This window comes from Pithys albifrons, chromosome 20 (assembly GCF_047495875.1).
Source record: "Pithys albifrons albifrons isolate INPA30051 chromosome 20, PitAlb_v1, whole genome shotgun sequence".
NCBI lineage: Eukaryota > Metazoa > Chordata > Aves > Passeriformes > Thamnophilidae > Pithys > Pithys albifrons.
In genome coordinates this window covers 4,640,312-4,656,882 of record NC_092477.1, presented here as the reverse complement: position 1 = coordinate 4,656,882, position 16,571 = coordinate 4,640,312, and the positions used below count along the sequence as shown (strand labels likewise).

The window sequence follows — 16,571 nt, the reverse complement described above, 5'->3', positions numbered from 1 at the left end:
TCATGCCAGGTGCTGGGGGCTGTTTGAGGAAGGGGTGAACTCATGCCAGGTGCTGGGGGCTGTTTGAGGAGGGGGTGAACTCATGCCAGGTGCTGGGGGCCGTTTGAGGAGGGGGTGAACTCATGCCAGGTGCTGGGGGCTGTTTGAGGAGGGGGTGAACTCATGCCAGGTGCTGGGGGCCGTTTGAGGAGGGGGTGAACTCATGCCAGGTGCTGGGGCCTGCCCCAGGAGCAGCTTCCCCCCATGGCTTTCCCGCTGGCAGGGCTGAGCGTTGGGTGGGATGCTGAGTCCTCTGCCCACCTCCAGACACCACCCCCCGTCCTCACGGGGAGGACTGGGATGGGTGTACCAGCCTGGCAGGTGGCAGCAGCCCCTGTGACCTCCCTGTGCCTGTCCCCAGCTGTGAAGGAGGCGGCCGTGCAGCGGAAGCACAACCTGTACCGGGACAGCATGGTCATGCACAACAGCGACCCCAACCTGCACCTGCTGGGCGAGGGCATCCCCATCGACTGGGGCGAGGAGTATCCGGGGCATTCCGAGCCCGAGCCGGCCGCCGACAGGCGCCGCAGGGCCAAGCAGGTGGTGTCGGTGATCCAGGACGACGAGGGAGCCCTGCCCTACGAAATGGGCACCGAGGCGCTGCTGCAGCCCGGCTCCCCGGAGCCCCCGGAGCGCCAGGAGCCGGGCCCTGGGGTGCCACCGAGCTCCCCGGGTGGGGTGCAGGAGATCCGGGAAGCGCTGGCACAGGAGAGCATCGGGCGCGGTGTGGAGGCGGAGGAGCAGCTGACGAACGGCACCGATGCCAGGCGGGAGAGTGGTGCCAGCGAGGAGGTGGTGGCAGGGTCTGTCCTAGGGGATGTCACCCCCCGAGGCCCAGCTGGTGAGGGGGACGGGGTGCACCGCGCCACACCGGCATCGCCCGCGCCTGGAGCCGAGGTGCCACCCAGGGCTGGGACGCGGCGTGCTGCACCAGCGCCACCTGTGCCCGGAGCTGAGGGCCCACCAGGGGCTGGGGGGCAACGTGTCACGCCAGCATCACCTGTCCCTGCAGCCGAGGTCCCATCAGGGACTGGGAGACAACGTCCTGCACCAGCATCACCTGTCCCTGCAGCCGAGGTCCCCTCAGGGGATGGGGAACAACGTCCTGCACCAGCCTCGCCTGTGCTGGCATCACCTGTGCCCGGAGCCGATGTCGCATTGGGGGCTGAGGTGCCACATGCCACACCAAGATCATCCTTGCTGGCATCACCTGTGCCCGGAGCCGATGTCCCATCAGGGGCTGAGATGCCACATGCCACACCAAGATCATCCGTGCTGGCATCACCTGTGCCCGGAGCCGATGTCCCATCAGGGGCTGAGATGCCACATGCCACACCAAGATCATCCGTGCTGGCATCACCTGTGCCCGGAGCCGATGTCCCATCAGGGGCTGAGATGCCACATGCCACTCCAAGATCATCCGTGCTGGCATCACCTGTGCCTGGAGCCGACGCCCCATCACAGTCCAGCGTGCAACACGCCACATCAGCATCACCCCAACCCCGAGCCGATGTCCCACCCGAGGCCGAGGTGCCCCATGGCACACCAGCATCACCTGCCCCCGGAGCCGAGAGCCCCTCCCCGGCCGCCGGGCCCGCCCAGTGTCACCAGCCCAGTGACCGGGAGACGGGCGAGGATACGACCCCCCCGGGCGGGGAGTGCAGCCCCCCGGGGCCCACGGGCACCACAGAGAGCGGAGAGGGGGTGCAGACTGAGTTCTAGCCCCACTCCCCCACCGTGGACTGGCCCTGGGCACACCGGGGAACTGGGGAGGGGGAACAGGAGCCACCGCGCTGCCGGGGCTGGAGAGCGGCGCCGCGGGAGAGGGAGGGAATGGGAACCACCGAGACCTTACTGCCTGGCCGGGGGTCCCCGCTGCCGTGCGGGGTTGGCCACAGCCACACGGGGCTACTATGTCAGATTAGGGGTGGCCCCAGCCTGGCACGGGGCACCCCCTGCACTCTGCTCTGTCCTTCTGCCTTATTTTCTTTTCTACTGAAGAGATGCTTTACTGAAGAGATGCTTTATCTGCCCCCTCAGCACAAGTGCCTGGGGCTGCCGGGGGGGCTGGCATTAACCCCACTTGGGATGGGCATGTGGGATGCTCCTGGTTGTCCCGGGGTTGTTCCCTGCCCCAGTCGGGGGTGGTCTCCTGGGAGCTTGCTCCTCACCACCCCACCCGGCCGGCTCCGGGAGTGCCAGTGGGAGTGGAGGCTGCAGGGAATGATGGAAAACGATGGCAAGCAGGGGCACGGCAGGGATACAGCCATGCTGGGTGGAGTGAAGTGCTGCTGAAGGGGCGAGAGCTGCGGTGAGCATGGGCTCTTGGTACCCGGGCTGGGCTTAGGGCATCCAGACTGGGCTCTTGGTACCCGGGCTGGGCTTATGGCATCCAGGCTGGGCTCTTGGTACCCAGGCTGGGCTTAGGGCATCCAGGCTGGGCCCGTGGCACCCACACTTGGTTTGTGCTACTCAGACTGGGCTCATGGTACCCAGGCTGGGCTCACAGGTCATCCTCATCCTGGGGTTTTCTAGCAGCTGTTTAAGTTCAGAGTGAAGTCTTTAGGGGAAGATGGCACTCACACTGTGTGCCCAGCTATGCCTGGCAGGACTGGGCTGTCTCCAGGCTCAGCTTGCTGTGCAGTGGAGGGATCCCAGCCCTTGCCCTCTGGAGCACCCCAGTACCATGCTCAGATTTCTCCAGCTGTTGAGCTCTGCAGGTTTTGGCAGCTGCAGTGATGGTTGAGCAATGAGCTGACCTGGGTTTGCTACGCCCCCCAGCAGCCTTGCCCACCACGGGGAGGGGTCAGGACTGCTGCAGCCTCCACACAGCATTGCCAAAAGCTCCAAAGCTGGTGGGGATCTGCAGGACTCATGGGTGTGAGACAAGTGTACATGTGTGCACGGAGCAGGGACCAGCACCCCGACACTCACCTGTGCTTTAGGTGCCAGTTTCTGCCCCAGAAGGGGGGTGCCCAGCCTAACCGACTTGGGGAGGCCCCCCAAGGTGCGTTGGGAGGCCCCCCCCAAAGTGCCTTGCTTCAGGAACTTAAAACCTGTCTCTTCCAGGATATTTTATTAAGAAAGTTATACAAATGTTTAAAGATATGCTTATAATAATTAATAAAATGGAAAAGCTTTATTTAAAACCAGAGGAGGTTGTCCTTATTCCTGAACCTCCCTCCTCGGGAGTAGGGCTGGAGATCCCTATTCCTGCTGTGACTGGGGAGTGCCACATCTTGAGATGACCCAGCAGTGACACAAACCACGAGCCAAGTGACTGAGATGATTTTATTAAAAGGGATGTCCTGAGGAAGCAGCAAGAGGCATCCAGAGCAGCAGCTTCCCCTGGCTCAGGGGCTGCTCTGACCCCATCCCTGAAGCACTGGCAGGAGGGGGGTGGGTGGGGGGCAGCAGGACCCCCCTGCATCCCCAGAAGGCACTGTGTGAAGAGGGGCTTGGTGCAGGGCAGCTCTGGGCAGGAGGGCAGGGGGGCCTGTCCCCAGCATGTCCCCTTCCCCAGCAAGTCACTGGACCATTCCTGTTCCAGCCAGGATGAACCTCCTCGAAAAGTAGGGAGGGGAAGGAAATGTCCAGCAGCTCCTTGCTGTCATCACCCGGCCAAAGGTCCCTGAGAGCCAGGGGACAGCCACCAGTGACAGCTGGTGGCACCGTGGCAGTGCTGGCCACGGGGCTCCCTCCCTCCAGCACTGCCCCACTCGGGCAGGACCAGCACTGGGAGTCCCACAGCAAGTCCCTGGGGCTCTGCGTCCCACCCAGCACGGGGACAAGGACAGACCCAGCAGAAGTGACAGCAGCTATTCCAGCCAAAGGAGCAGGAGGTGGGAGCACGTGTCCCACCCCCCAGAGCGGGGCTTAGCCCCGGCCAAGCAGGGGGTACGCCAGGAAATAACCCAGCGTGGAGCCCACGATGGCCCCCAGGAAGATCCAGGCGTTGTAGGACATGACAGCCAACATCACCATGTAGCCCAGCACCACCTGCACCACGTGGAACAGCGTCTGCCCAACGTGGTACCGGAACCACCTGCGGAGGAAGATGGGAAACCCCCTCAAGGAGGGCTGGGGCACATCCCCTCAGCCCCACATCCCCTCATCCCTTCATCTCATCACCCCCTCATCCCCACATCCCCTCATCTCCACATCCCCTCATCTCCACATCCCCTCATCCTCACATCCCCTCCCATCAGGATCCGGGAGCAGCCAGGGATGGGTCTGGGGAGCAGGGAGAGGGATGGGGGCTGCAAACAGCAGTGCAGGGGGAAATCTCACTCCAAAGTGCATTTTGTTAAGAAAAATAGGATATTATAGGGGAGGATATTATTAAGAGGTTGGCAAGAAGAGCAGCCACAGACATGGTCTGGGATTAAACAGGAGAGGAAAAACCCAGGGCTTGGCTCCAAAGGAAGGAATTTCTGGGGCCAGATCTGCTGCTTGTGCCCATCCCTGAACCACGAGGACCCTCCTGCAGCCATAATGGCTCCTCAGGGAAAATAACCCTGGACATCTCCTGGAGTATCTGGAGGGGCTGGGATGCCCTTGGAGCCACCTCCCCAGGCTGTACAAATATCCTTTTCCTGGAGAAAACTACATTTCCTAGAACTCCTTGGCTGCCTCCTTATAGCCCTTCTCTCCTGTGCACAGACACAGACCCCTCCCTGGGCCCCCCACTACCCATCAGTGGGTGCAAAGGGGTGTCCCTGTGGTACCTGCCCTGTGCAGGGTCGGTGTCCCTCTCCTCTGGCTCTGTCAGGGCCTCCTGGCTGAGGCTGCGGGGCAGGGCCAGCAGTGCCCGCCGCAGCAGCACAGCCTTGCCCATCTTCAGGGCCTCGTAGAGCACGGAGAGCAGCAGGATCACCAGCACCGAGAGCACCATCCCTGCAGGAGAGGGCTCATGTGGTGGTCCAGGCTGGGCTCACACACCCAGGCTGGGCTCACACACCCAGGCTGGGCTCACACACCCAGGCTGGGCTCATACACCAGGCTGGGCTCACACACCAGGCTGGGCTCACACACTCAGGCTGGGCTCACACACTCAGGATGGGATCACACACCAGGCTGGGCTCACACACCAGGCTGGGCTCACACACTCAGGCTGGGCTCACACACCAGGCTGGGCTCACACACTCAGGCTGGGCTCATACACCCAGGCTGGGCTCATACACCAGGCTGGGCTCACACACCCAGGCTGGGCTCACACACCAGGCTGGGCTCACACACTCAGGCTGGGCTCATACACCCAGGCTGGGCTCACACACCCAGGCTGGGCTCACACACCAGGCTGGGCTCACACACTCAGGCTGGGCTCATACACCCAGGCTGGGCTCATACACCAGGCTGGGCTCACACACCCAGGCTGGGCTCACACACCAGGCTGGGCTCACACACTCAGGCTTGGCTCACACACCCAGGCTGGGCTCACACACCCAGGCTGGGCTCACACACCAGGCTGGGCTCACACACTCAGGCTGGGCTCATACACCCAGGCTGGGCTCACACACCCAGGCTGGGCTCACACACCAGGCTGGGCTCACACACTCAGGCTGGGCTCACACACTCAGGATGGGATCACAGTACCCAGGCTAGGCTCACATACCAGGCTGGGCTCACACATCAGACTGGGCTCACACACCAGGCTGGACTCACACACTCAGGCTGGGCTCACACACCCACGCTGGGCTCATGGTACCCAGGCTGGGCTCACATACCCAGGCTAGGCTCATGGTGTCCAGGCTGGGCTCACATACCCAGGCTGGGCTCACATACTCAGGCTGGGCTCACACACCCAGGCTGGGCTCATGGTGTCCAGGCTGGGCTCACACCCGCAGGCTGGGCTCACATCCCCAGGCTGGGCTCATACACCCAGGCTGGGCTCACACCCGCAGGCTGGGCTCACACCCGCAGGTTGGGCTCACATACCCAGGCTGGGCTCATGGTGTCCAGGCTGGGCTCACACCCGCAGGCTGGGCTCACATCCCCAGGCTGGGCTCACACACCCAGGCTGGGCTCACACACTCAGGCTGGGCTCATACACCCAGGCTGGGCTCACACACCCAGGCTGGGCTCACATCCCCAGGCTGGGCTCATACACCCAGGCTGGGCTCACACCCGCAGGCTGGGCTCACATCCCCAGGCTGGGCTCACATACCCAGGCTGGGCTCACACACCCAGGCTGGGCTCACACACCCAGGCTGGGCTCATGGTGTCCAGGCTGGGCTCACACCCGCAGGCTGGGCTCACACCCGCAGGCTGGGCTCACATCCCCAGGCTGGGCTCATACACCCAGGCTGGGCTCACACACGCAGGCTGGGCTCACACCCGCAGGCTGGGCTCACAGTACCCAGGCTGGGCTCACACCCCCAGGCTGGGCTCACAGTACCCAGGCTGGGCTCACACACCAGGCTGGGCTCACACACCAGGCTGGGCTCATACACCCAGGCTGGGCTCACACCCCCAGGCTGGGCTCACAGTACCCAGGCTGGGCTCACACACCCAGGCTGGGCTCATGGTGTCTAGGCTGGGCTCACACACCCAGGCTGGGCTCATGGTACCCAGGTTGGGCTCATGGTGTCTAGGCTGGGCTCACACACCCAGGCTCACATACCCAGGCTGGGTTTGTGGTTCTGCAGGAGAGACACCCCAATGCTGGACATCACCAGGGAGTGGCTGTGGGAGCAAGGGGAGGGTCCTGGCACGCTTGGGATCCATGGGATAAGCTGGAGGGCTCCTGGCACTGGGGTTGGGCAGCAGGTTTGTGAAGTGGTGGGCAATGGTGTATTTAGCACAGTTCCCCTCTCTGAAATTCCTAGGGAGGATTTTTTGGGTTTGCTGTGAAAAAGTTATGCAAGTTTGCATTGGCTCCACAGAATTATGGGAGTTAAAATACAGTGCTGAGAGAGTAATTTAATGAAGAAAGAAAAAGTGGAAAAGGAAATGGGAAGCTGAGCCATCATCAAGTGACCTGGGAGGGTTGGCTGAGAGGGAGTTCTTGCTCTTGGCATGGGATGATCTGCACAGCTCAGCAGGGTAGGGGAGGTCCTGCCAAAAACAGGCAGTGCCCTCTGAGCCCTGGGATGAGGGGTGTGTGGAGCCCATCACTGCTCTGCCCAGAGACCCCCACGCAATAAATGCTCCAGTGTTTATGCTGGGAGGGTCCTGCTGTCCCCCCTCCCACCATTCCTCCCTGGGCAGGAAGCACAGCTGATGATGGATGGATGGATGGATGGATGGATGGATGGATGGATGGATGGATGGATGGATGGATGGATGGATGCATGGATGGATGGGTGGATGGGTGGATGGATGGATGGATGGATGGATGGATGGATGGATGGATGGATGGATGGATGGATGGACAGATGGATGGGTGTCCCAGGGCCTGGCTGGGGCTGGCAACCTACCTGTGGGTGTGTGGACATTCCAGAAGTCAAAGAGCAGCACTGCAGTGTCCGAGAAATAGAAGGTCATCTGGAAAAGAGACCAAGGAAAGGGCAGCACTAGGAACCCTTTGGGATCCAAGCATTCACCACCACAGAGAGCTGAGCTAATGCTCATCAGGGGTTTTACCAAACAGAGCAATCTTTTTTTCCCCCAATTCCTGACACAGGAAGAGGAACTTGCACAGAAAATCCCAGTCACGCTGACTGGGCTAAACTCTTCTCTTCCCCCTAGCAGGACAATTTTCACCTCAGCAGCAGCTCCTGTGCATGTCTGGGCTGTGAGAAAAAGCCAGTTTATCCCTGTGGCAAAGAGAGACAAGTCCAGGGCTCCGTCAGCCCAGATTGGAGAAGAGAAGGTGTGTGGGGGACAGGTGGAGGCTGGTAGACACCACACACAGCCTGAAGCAAAGCAGAGGAACCTCCCCAAACAAAGAAACCTCTTACACTGCTGAGACACCCAAAAGCTCAACCACCAAAGCACCCAGAGCCATTGTGACCACCCAATGATGTGGTGGAGAAGCACCAGTCCCAGCACTGTCTGTCTGTCCAGCCTGGGGCTGCTGGAACCTACAAAGGCACCAACCCCCTCCTTCATCACGCTGAAACAGGAGGAGCAAGAATTGCTCTTGTGTAACAAACCCAGCTGCCAAGTCTTGCTTGTTTTACCACAAAAAGTGGAATTTTGTTGGTTTTTAATCCTCTCTTTGGTGAATCTCTCTAGGAAGGGTTTGTGGAGCTCCCAGCTGCTCCTCTCTCACACTGCCCTGGCTTTGGCAGAGTGTCCCCACCGTTACTGACACCAGCAGATGTGACTGACAGGACCAGCCTTGGCCAGAAATACCATCCAATAACTGGGTGTCATTAGAGACCAGCTCTAATTACACCCTTCGGCCTCGTTACCCAAAGCACATTAGCACATGTAATTGGCTCACCCTTTTAAGCTTCCTTTGGCCATGGATTAATGATAATTAGCCCTTAAATGAAGCTATTTCTCCTTTATAGGCTTCACCCACAGGTCTGCAGTGTGGTGAAAGGAGATGCCTGTTTTAGGGACAGGGGAACAGAAGTGATGGGTGGAATCACAGAATCAGTAAGGTTGGAAAAGCCCTCCAAGATCATCAAGTCCAAACACTCAGCACTGCCAACACTCCACTAAACCATGACTTGAAGTGTCACATCTGTATGTTTTCTGAACACTCCAAGGACAGTGATTCCACCACTTCTCTAGGCAGCCTGTTCCAAAAGTCCAGAAGATCCTCTTTGCAGCCCAAGGTCTCCCAGCCTGGGGTGAAGCCACATGTCTTTGGGTGCCCAGCATGGCCCAAATTGCTGCTCCTTGGGCCAACAGCCCCTCCCTCTCCTCCTGCAGGGATGATACAGTGGCATTTCTCCACAAACAGCATCTGGCTGGGTGGGATGTGGTGGGCAGAGGTCCAGGGGGCAAGTCCTAAATATCTCTGTGCTCTTTCCAACAGGGGAGAGTCATCCTGTGATGATGTGACAGGCCCAGGGCTGTTGGAGGGATGTGATCCTGTCCTCACCCTCCTGCCCACGCAGCAGGGATTGAGCAGGAGCCCAGGTGAGGCTGCGCCCAGCTCCTCCTCTTCACCTCACAGGAATTCACACAAGGAAGCAGCCTGTGGAAAACACCCTGTGCTGCCTCTGCCCGTGTGAATTTAGTGGCTGAATCTGCTGCAGTTTTGGAGTTATCCTTAGAAAACCCAGAAGTGTCAGGCTGCATCCCAACCTGCTGCTCCGGTCTGACTGGGACACCTGGCCCTGCACATCGGGACAAACCTGCCTTCCTGCAGCAGAACAGCCCACCAGCCCACCAGGCTGGGGCCTGGGGAGGGGTCCCCACACTGGGATTCTCCTTGGGGATGGGATCTGTCACCCCCGGGGGCACCTGGGAGCTTTAAACACCAAACAGAACCACAGAATGGTTTGGGTTGGAAGGGACTTGAAAGCTCATCATCATCCAGGACTTTAAAGCCATGAGCAGGGACACCTTCCATTAGACCAGTCCAAGGCCAGTCCAACCTGGCCTTGAAGACTTCCAGGAATGTGGCACCCAAACAACCACGTCTGAGCTCTGAGTGCAAACCAAACTGGTTGCAGGGGGGGGTTTAAAGCCTGAGCTGTGCCTTGAGCTCCTGCTGCAAGAGCTGGTGCGAGTCTGAACCCAGCACTGCCCACCCATGGGAGACGGGGCACTGGGAGATGGGCAGTGGGAGACGGGAGAGTGGGAGACTGGGGAATGGGAGACCGGGGGAGCCCTCGGGTGGGGATGTGTCGGCACGGGGGTGCGAGGGGCAGACAGACAGACAGACACACAGACAGACTGGCAGCCCAGCCCGTGCACAGCTCGCTGGAGCCCCAGTTGGTGCAGGGGGAGAGAGAGGGGACCGGGGCGAGCGGGGACCGCGGGAAGCGCCGGTGTCACAGCCCGCAGGGAGGTGCGCGGTTCCAGCGGGATTGCAGGAGGATTTCAGGGGTTCCAGCAGGGTTTCAGGGGTTCCAGCGGGATTTCAGGGGTTCCAGTGGAATTTCAGGGGTTCTAGCAGGGTTCCAGTGGGATTTCAGGGGTTCCAGCAGAGTTTCAGGGGTTCCAGCGGGATTTCAGGGGTTCCAGTGGGATTTCAGTGGGATTCCAGGGGTTCCAGCAGGGTTTCAGGGGTTCCAGGAGGATTTCGAGGGCTCCAGCAGGGTTTCAGGGGGACTCCAGGGGGATTTCAGGGGTTCCAGGGGGATCTCAGGGGTTCCAGCAGGGTTCCAGCACCATTTCAGGGGTTCCAGCGGGATTTCAGAGGTTCCAGCAGTATTTCAGAGGGATTTCAGGGGTTTCAGTGGAATTTCAGGGCTTCCAGCAGGATCTCAGGGGGATTTCAGGGGTTCCAGGCAGAATTCACGGGACCGGCCTCTCTGCGCCCCGTCCCGCCCCACCCCGGTGCCCTCCCCGGGCTCACCTGCATGGTGGCGGTGCGGACCCCGGCCCGGCCCGTGCCAGCCGGGGCTGTCGCGGCGCTATCGCTATCGCTGTCGCTGTCGCCGAGAGTGACGCGCGCGCGGGGATCCCCGGGAGCTGTAGTGCGGCGGGAGCGCGCGTGGGGCGGAGCGCGCCGGGTTCCACCCCCGCATCCCGGGGGGGGCACAGGATCCTGAGTGGACACAGCATCCGGGGGGGCTCAGCATCCCGCACAGCATCCTAGAGGGGTTCAGCATCCCGAGGGGGCTCAGCATCCTAGGGGGGCTCAGCATCCCGAGGGGGCTCAGCATCCTAGGGGGGCTCAGCATCCCGAGGGGGCTCTGCATCGTAGGGAGGCTCAGCATCCCGAGGGGGCTCAGCATCCCGGGGGGGCTCAGCATCCCGGGGGTACTCAGCATCCTGGGGGGGCTCAACATCCCGGGGGGGCACAGCATCCCTTGGGAAAGCGGCTCCTGCGCCTTCCACGCTCCCTTTCGCTGCCCCTTTTCCTCCCGGCTCCATTCCCAGCTCCCGAGTCCAGCGCCCGGGGTTTTCCTGCTGCTTTACTCCGCCTCCCTGGCAGAAGGATCGGGGGGTGTCACCCTGGGTTTGCACGCACGAAATGCTGAGGGGATTTTGGGGCTGTTCACGCTGGAGAAGACAGGGCTCCGAGGAGACCTCGGGCCAGCCCCAGTGCCTAAAATTGCTCCGAGAGAGCTGGAGAGGGACTTTGGACAAGGGAATGACAGGATAAGGGGAAATGGCTTCCCACTGCCAGAGGGCAGGGATAGATGGGATACTGGGAAGGAATTCTGGCAGTGAGGATGGTGAGGCCCTGGCACCGGCTGCCCCATCCCTGGAAGTGTCCAAGGCCAGGTTGGGCAGGGCTTGGAGCAACCTGGGCTAGTGGAAGGTGTCCCTGCTCATGGCAGGGGGTGGGACGAGATGATCTTTAAGGATCCTTCCAACCCAAACCATCCTAGGAATTTTTTTCCCCCAGGGGACAGGCAGGACAAAAAGGAACTTTTTTTTCCAGCTGCAGCTTTATCAAAAGCACATGGCACTCACTCCATGCTGGCACTTTCCAGCCACCTCCACCAAACCAGGAGAGAGGGGAACAGCCCCTCCCTCCATTTCTCCAAGTGCCAGCAGGTGCCGATGCCCACAAAGGCACCCAGTGCCTGCCAGCAGGTTTGTATCTCCCACTATGGGAAGTGCAGGTTCAATATTCCTTTGGGTACTGAGTATTTTTTCCCTTACAGACAGAAAGGAGTTATTCAGGGTGTGTTTGCTGCTTGAGTTAAGAAATACTGAAAAAAACCCCACCAACTACTTCTCTTTAAAATCTTTGCTCAAAAGTTTCCACTGAAAATGGGCAGATTTTTTTTTTTGCTTGGCTGGGCTGGAGCAGCAACTGGAAGCACCACATGGACCTGGCCAGGCTCTTACAGGCTCACTGGGTTTCTTAGGCAGGTCCTGGGGAAATGAGGCTCCAACTATTTGTGCACTTGACCTTGGCAAAGCAAAGCCCCTTTCCTGCCCCTCCTCCCAAGCTGGCAGTAATTTTGCTCGTTTCTTTTCCTTTAGCAGACAGTTCCCAGTGCTTATAATTACATGAACCTCCCCCAAGCAGTCATTAAATCAGCACCTTTCCATATATAATATATACATATATAATATATATATATATATAATTTATAGAGAAACGACTTTTGTAAACAATATTCTTCTACTCCAGAAGGAAGGAAGTGTAGTCCGTGCCATAATGCAGCTGCAAACACGGATCTGGGAGAGAACCGGCAGCTGCGGGCAGGGGGTGGGAGCTCCGTGCCACCCCCAGCCCCCACGCACGTCCTCTTGGGCGGGGAGGGAACCGGCTGGCTCGGTTTGGGTGGCACCAGTTTCAGCTGAAGCAAACTGGTCCGACTGTGAAACCAAACTGGTGCGAGGCGTCGCCGTTGTGAAACACCGCCAGGTCCCGCAGGGGCAGCAGCGAGAGCTCCTCCGTGCTGAACTGGAAGATGGTGTCGGTGATGGAGGACTCGTTGTCCGGCTGAAAAGTGCACACAGGGCAGCTGAGTGGCACCAAAACCTTCGTCCCGGGGCCTCGAGGACCCTCTCAGAGCACCTGCTGTCCTCTCGGCTGCTCTGGTGGCTCCTTGGTGCCCACACAGCACGGCCATCCCCAGCCCTTCATGGCTTTTCCAGGGAGGGGACCTCCCCTGTGTCCACCTCACCCCCTGCCACATCTGATTCAGGGACCCCTCAAGAAAAAAGGATTTTATCCCTTCTCCATAAAATCATGTGGTCTTTACCAATTTTTAATTTCTAATTTTTTAATCAGACCTGTACTAACTTTGTATTTTATATTAATTTTTGATTTTAGCTTGTAGCCAAGTTTGTCAGTGATCTTAACCATGCAGAGCTTTAGATGAAGAGGAATTTAACCCTGTAACTGTGAGATGAACTTTAACACATAAACCAAAACCCTGTTTAGATTAGAAGCTAAGCTGTAAGAAATAAATCAGAAAACCTGTCTGGGTTAGAAGCCTGAAGCTGTAACATTGTTAGTTAAGAAGAAATATAGAGCTGCAGAGGTAAGAGCAGCCCATTAGAGCTGTTAAGAATCACCCAGAATTTGCTGCTTAACTTTGGGGAGTTTGCAGTTGGAACTCAGGATATAATCCTGGAAACACAAAAGTCTCTGAACATGCCTTTGGTGGGATGACCCCCCATGTTCCCAGCGCTGAATAAAAGAGAGGATTTTGTTCTATTCTATTGGATTTGACTGTTTCTTAATTCACATCCCAGCCAAAAACTCGGGCAGGTTCTCGGCCCCAGGGATGCTCTCCATCCCCACCCCACCGTGTGAAGCCTCATCCAGCTCATGTCCCCCAAACTTGGGTGGTGCCAACACGTGCCGAGGGGCTCTGCAAATGCCCGAGGGTTCTTCCAGCCACAGCCAAGGTGTGGGACCGCCGGGCTTACCAGGCAGCCCTGCAGGCTGGCTGCATAGCTCTGCTCCCGGGAGTCGGCCAGGAAGAGGATTTCCTTCTCGGGCTGGGGCTGGCCCCTCTCGGGGGCCGGTCTGCAGGAGTACGAGACCTTCTGCGTGGCCAGGCGGCTGTGCAGGCGCAGGAAGCGGAGCTGCACCGCGCTGGCCCCCGCGTATTCCAGCTGCGGGGACGAGAGAGAAAACCGGGATGCGGGAGCTGCTTGGAGCGGGCTGTGCCCCTCCTAGCCCCGAGTCAGGCAGGATTCAGCCGCTGATCACCGGTCTGCAGTTCTGCAAGGAAGGAGGTGTCACGTCTCGCTGGGCATGGCCAGTGTGACCTGAGTGCTGCCCATCAGCAGACTGTGACCCCACGAGATGGGCTTTGTGTCCCTTTGGTTTTTACAGCCAAGCACTCACCAGGAAGCCCCCGGGCAGGGTGCTGAACCACTCAAAGGTGTCCTCTGAGGTGTAGGTGCTCAGCCAAGCCTTGATGGGGACCTATGTGGAGCAGGGATAATGTCACACTGTCCCAGCAGGTGACAGTGGCACTGCCAGGACAGGCATTCAACCCATGTATGTGCCCTGCCCCAGTAGCCTGGCCATACACTGTGACCTGGATCCTCACTCCAAACTTCTCCACCATGGCAGTGGTCACCTTGGCAAGGGACTGGTCACCACAACAAGGGACTGGTCACACTGTCCCTCTCCAGCCTCACCACCCCTCATCCCTACCCACCCCAAGGGGTAACACAGGGCTGAAGCTGCACTATGAAAGCCACCCCATACCTGGTTGTGGACAGGAGATATGCAGGTCTCCCCCCCTGCAGTGAAGTTGCAGAAGGCCACCAATGCATCCTGAGGGCTGCCCTGGTTTGGGTCGATGTAGTATTGCCCTGGAGGGAGGCAGAAGGGAGCTCCTGGCACCGGGTTTTGGCACAGGGAGGGTGCCACGCAGTGCCATCCCACCCCAGCTGGTAGCACATCCCTGGCTGCAACCTGCATCCTCCTGGGATGCAGCCTGGCTGCCAGCCCCTTTCTCCAGGGGTGCCCATGAAACCCAGCTGACCTCATCCCCCAAATCCTGACTCCCTCTTAATTGCAAAGAGCTGCCCATCCCTGCACAGGCTCTGGAGAACTGGGCAGATCCAGGGCCAGCAGAGGGGACCCCACGTGCACCCTGGTACCGTCAGGCAGGCTGGGGTGTGCCAGCAGCAGCTCCTTGCAGGTGGTTGCTGGGTTGGTTTTGGTGCCATTGGGATGCTCAACAAAGGCTTGGAGCTCCTGCTTCAGAGTGTCCAGCAGAGCCCAGACTGCTGTGTAATTCAGCTGGTTGAAGGAATAAATTAGGTGCTAAAAGAAAAAGAGGGGGATAAATCCAAGGTGAACTGAGTGCCACTCTCTTATTTTGGCCAGAATATTCATCTGGTGCTGAGGGAGGGGATGGGATGTGAAGGGGACAAGGACAAGCCTGGTGGGAGAGGGATTAATCATATCTGCTTGGTGCTTGTGCACAGGGGGCCTCAGAAGCAGCAGGACATGGGACAGCACTGCTGCCAGTCCCCTCCCTCCCCGGGTGGCACCCACCAAAAATGGGATGGGAAGCCCCTCCCTCACCTGCAGCTCCTCCTGGGACAGCACCAGTGCGGGGCCGCTGGGACCAGGGGGGCCGGCGAGACCCTGGGGGACAGTGACACTGCTGGTGACATTGGCTGCTGCCCATGAGCCCCCTGCCATGCTGGCAGCTCCTCTGACAGTGCCAGCAGCTGGATGTCCCCATGGTGTGGCATGGCAGGACCTTGCTGCCAAATCTGGCCCAAGGGGTGATTGAGGCTCCACTTACCGGCATTCCCGGGGTGCCCCTGGGTCCTGGCAGTCCTGGGAAGCCCCTCAGCCCCTGCCAAAGCACGAGGTGCAGGAGGGAAGGAAAGCAAGGTGTGGAGATGCTGCTGTGCTGAGCTGCACCCCGGGGTCCCCATGGGGCCCCCCTGCACCCCAGGGAGCAGGAAGGAGGGAAGGGTATCCTGACAGGGCTGATCCCAGCTCCAGGGGCTCCTCACTACTTACTTTGGGTCCAGACAAGCCCTGGAAGGAAAGGACAAGACCAGCTGAGTGGGAGGCAAGTGGGATCAAAGCCCCATCCCAGTGTAACCCCTGCAGGGCCAGGAGTGAACCCAAACCTGCTGGACCATGAAGGACTCACCGGCATCCCGGGGATTCCAGGGTGTCCCCGTGGGCCAGGGGGGCCACTGTCACCCTGCAAAGACACCAGAGGAGGTCAGGGCACTGAAAGGGGCATCCCTCAGCCATGAATCCTTCTACACCCATCCCCTTCCCATGGATTTTGCATGGATATATGAGGAATTCACCCCAAATACTCAAGTGACATTCCCCTCCACCCTTCCCTTACCTGCTTTCCCTTGGGTCCTGGCCTCCCAGGGACACCATGGGGTCCTGGCTTGCCCTAGGAGATGTGGCAGGATGTCACACAGGGTGACAAAAGACCAGTGGGACAAAGGAAAAGAGGCATAACTCTCACACACCTTGAAGCCATCGTCCCCTTGCTGGCCCAGGTCACCCATACTGCCCTTCTCGCCCTAGGAGAGAGTAAGGAGAGTTCTGGTGGCAAAGACAAGGGCAGAACCCCCCTGGGACATCAGCCAGGGTGGGGGACTTCGCCCTGCAGGGTGGGTGTTGGCACCCCTGTTCTCATTACACATCAGTGGTGGGCAGTGGAGGGTTTGCTGCCTGACCCTGGTACCTGCTTGAGGACATTTCCAAAAGCCAAACAGCTCCTGGCCTCCAGCAAGTGGCTGGAAATGGGGAGTTCCCAGTTATGGTTGACTGCAACATTTTGGCAAAAAGCCCCCAAACATCCATCCTTTGGATTAAGGGAGAGACTGAGGGAGCTGGGGGTGTTTAGCCTGGAGAAGAGGAGGCTCAGAGGTGACCTCAGCACTGTCTGGAACTGCCTGAAGGGAAGTTCTGGCCAGGTGGGGGTTGGTCTCTTCTCCCAGGCACTCAGCAATAGGACAAGGGGGCACGATGGGCTCAAGCTCTGCCAGGGGAAATTGAAGTTGGAGAGCAGAAATAAATTATTTGCAGAGAGAGTGCTCAG

The 16,571-nt window shown here is 59.3% G+C and overlaps 3 protein-coding genes across 3 annotated transcripts in view; 1 reads left to right on the top strand and 2 right to left on the bottom strand.

The window, feature by feature from the left end:
- The window catches only part of NIBAN2 (niban apoptosis regulator 2), a 30,364-nt gene extending 27,178 nt beyond the window's left edge, over positions 1-3,186 (top strand). The window contains exon 14 of the mRNA XM_071574308.1: positions 401-3,186. Coding sequence (XP_071430409.1) covers positions 401-1,761 — 1,361 coding nt within the window. The 3' untranslated portion in view covers positions 1,762-3,186. The remainder of the gene's footprint in view (positions 1-400) is intronic.
- On the bottom strand, positions 3,101-10,585 carry SLC31A2 (solute carrier family 31 member 2). The gene is made up of 4 exons (XM_071574309.1): positions 10,463-10,585; positions 7,458-7,524; positions 4,767-4,935; positions 3,101-4,084 (listed from the first exon to the last, which is right to left on the bottom strand). Exons 1-4 carry the CDS (start codon positions 10,466-10,468, stop codon positions 3,916-3,918), a joined length of 411 nt encoding a protein of 136 aa, XP_071430410.1. The 5' UTR covers positions 10,469-10,585; the 3' UTR covers positions 3,101-3,915.
- A 1,556-nt stretch (positions 10,586-12,141) lies between these two features.
- LOC139681298 (collagen alpha-1(II) chain-like) overlaps positions 12,142-16,571 on the bottom strand; it is an 89,183-nt gene continuing 84,753 nt past the window's right edge. The window contains exons 59-69 of the mRNA XM_071574603.1: positions 15,997-16,050; positions 15,864-15,917; positions 15,657-15,710; positions 15,521-15,538; positions 15,297-15,350; positions 15,071-15,133; positions 14,641-14,806; positions 14,243-14,349; positions 13,874-13,954; positions 13,450-13,638; positions 12,142-12,514 (exon numbers count right to left, since the gene is read on the bottom strand). Coding sequence (XP_071430704.1) covers positions 12,365-12,514; positions 13,450-13,638; positions 13,874-13,954; positions 14,243-14,349; positions 14,641-14,806; positions 15,071-15,133; positions 15,297-15,350; positions 15,521-15,538; positions 15,657-15,710; positions 15,864-15,917; positions 15,997-16,050 — 990 coding nt within the window. The 3' untranslated portion in view covers positions 12,142-12,364. The remainder of the gene's footprint in view (positions 12,515-13,449; positions 13,639-13,873; positions 13,955-14,242; positions 14,350-14,640; positions 14,807-15,070; positions 15,134-15,296; positions 15,351-15,520; positions 15,539-15,656; positions 15,711-15,863; positions 15,918-15,996; positions 16,051-16,571) is intronic.

What these genes read in the sequence shown, in the direction of transcription:
- SLC31A2 (XM_071574309.1), bottom strand. An exon ending in GAATGTCCACACACCCACAG is followed by an intron (nt 4,936 to 7,457) that starts GTAGGTTGCCAG and finishes CCTCTCCTGCAG; the next exon opens with GGATGGTGCTCTCGGTGCTG. An exon ending in ACCGACCCTGCACAGGGCAG is followed by an intron (nt 4,085 to 4,766) that starts GTACCACAGGGA and finishes CTTCCTCCGCAG; the next exon opens with GTGGTTCCGGTACCACGTTG.